At 66.5% G+C, this 1915-nt stretch overlaps 1 protein-coding gene across 1 annotated transcript in view; it reads left to right on the forward strand.

The window, feature by feature from the left end:
* The window catches only part of PAPLN (papilin, proteoglycan like sulfated glycoprotein), a 33102-nt gene that overhangs the window by 24636 nt on the left and 6551 nt on the right, over positions 1-1915 (forward strand). Inside the window, 6 exon segments of the mRNA XM_027769106.1 lie at positions 2-87; positions 816-953; positions 1195-1291; positions 1294-1366; positions 1530-1592; positions 1700-1888. Coding sequence (XP_027624907.1) covers positions 2-87; positions 816-953; positions 1195-1291; positions 1294-1366; positions 1530-1592; positions 1700-1888 — 646 coding nt within the window.

A 1915-nucleotide genomic window follows, 5' to 3' on the forward strand; every position in this document is an offset into this window, starting at 1 on the left:
CCGTGGCCGGGAGCTGGGACTCAGGGCCGCGGGACTGGGCGGAGATGCTGGACGGCCAGCGCCCCCGTCTCTCAGCTCCTCCTATAGGTGAGCCCCCTTGTCCAGGTAGGGGGATACCCAAGAGGGCCTAGGCCGGGGTGAGCCGGAGCGCAGCCAGCCCTGCCCGCGCTCCCAAACCTCTAACGCTCCCACAGCGCCGCCTGGCGGGCCCTGCCCCGTCCCGCAGGCGGGGAAGCCGGGTTTCAGAGACGTTGCCTCGTTCCCGTTAGGGATCTATGTAGACAGGGCTCCTGGCTGCTCAGGTCTTGCCAGTGTACCCTGGGGCCTGACTAGCTATAAAAGCTTGGCTTTCTGACCTTTGGCAAGTCCCCGCTGGTCCCCGTCTGTGAAGGGTGATAGCGCCTGAGATGTCCCCTAGGTTTGGTGCGGGCTCCATTCATCATTGCTCTTGGGACCAGGGCACGTTAATGAGGGATTTGGGAAGACAAAGAGCAAAACTGAGACCTGTCCCACGTAGTTCTGCTGGTGCGTGCTGTCCTCCCCTCCTCATCCCCTCCCCTGGGCTTGGTGCTGCCCTGTGGCTGTTGCCAGAGCAGGCGAGGCAGCAAAGCCAGAGGCAGGCTGGGGAGGCTGGGGAGGCCAGATCCCTGAGCCCGTGGGCTTCTGGAGCTTGGCCTTCCGTGGGGACCCTCTGGCCCTGCAAGTCCTGTGACATGGGTGGGTGCCATGCCTTCTGTTGTGAGACACCGTGCCAAGACGTGTCACTGGTCCTGGCACTCAGGCCAGTGGACAGTCCTCGCCTCTCACCTCTCCAGGATTAGACTGGGGGGCTTGGAGCCGGCCTTGGTGCAGGCGGCCCTGGGTCAGTCAGTGCAGCTCTTCTGCCCAGAGGACACCTCTCTGGGAGCCCAGGCTGGATGGCAGAAAGATGGCCAGTACATCTCCTCTGACAGGTGTGCATGACAGGCCTCCCCTCCCCACAGGTGTGCGTGACAGCCCTCCCCTCCCCACAGGTGTGTGACAGCCCCTCTCCACCTGACAGGTGTGCATGGCAGCCCTCCCCTCCCCACAGGTGTGCATGACAGTGCCCCCAGCAGTCCCAGTGGGCACAGGAGTGCCAGGTGGGGCTGGGTGCCCTCTGGCTAGGCAACCACCTGGAGCCCTGGCCTGAGGGAGGACCCCTGCTCCCCTCAGGCACAAGCTGCAGGCCGACGGCTCCCTGGTCATCAGCCCGCTGCGGGCAGAGGACGCCGGCACCTACAGCCGTGCCAGCTCTGGGCCGGGTCATGGCTCTCCCAGGAGATCCAACTTCGTGTCACAGGTCCTTATCCCCACTCCATCGGCCAGTGGACCCTCTGGGGCTGGAGTGGGAGAGCCTGAGCCAGGGTTGTCCCCACAGGGAAGGGGGCCCAGCTGCCCCTTGGACTCCCTGGTGACTGCCCAGCTGTGGCCCTCCCTGGCTTCATGGCCCCCCTTTCCTTCCACTCCCCTCTCCCCACAGCTCACATCTTGCTTCTGGCCTCTGACAGGGGCAGACGCAGAGCCTGAGGCTGAGCAGAGGCAGGTCCCTGAGACCAGGGGCTCTGGCCTAGGTGGGGACGCTGGGGGCTGGGGCGCCGGCTCCTCTCGTGCCCAGGCGGCAGGCAGGGACTGCGGGGCCCTGCTGCTGGCTCTCTGCCTCCTGCCTCCCCTACCCCAGGGCGCCTCCGTGGGTCCTTGCTCACCCCACCCATGGCTCCCGGGGTTCCAGGGCTCCCCAGCACCCCAGCAGTTGGACTGGTGCAGTTCATGGGCCCAGGACTGGGGAACCAGGGAGGGGACAGCAGCGGAGGCGGTGTCTTGGCTGGAGGGTCTGGCCCCCTGGAGGGGGCTCTACGCAGAGGGGCAGGTGGGGCCGAGCGCCCCAGGCGCGGAT

Source organism: Tupaia chinensis, unplaced genomic scaffold, assembly GCF_000334495.1.
Source record: "Tupaia chinensis unplaced genomic scaffold, TupChi_1.0 Scaffold148607_1, whole genome shotgun sequence".
NCBI lineage: Eukaryota > Metazoa > Chordata > Mammalia > Scandentia > Tupaiidae > Tupaia > Tupaia belangeri.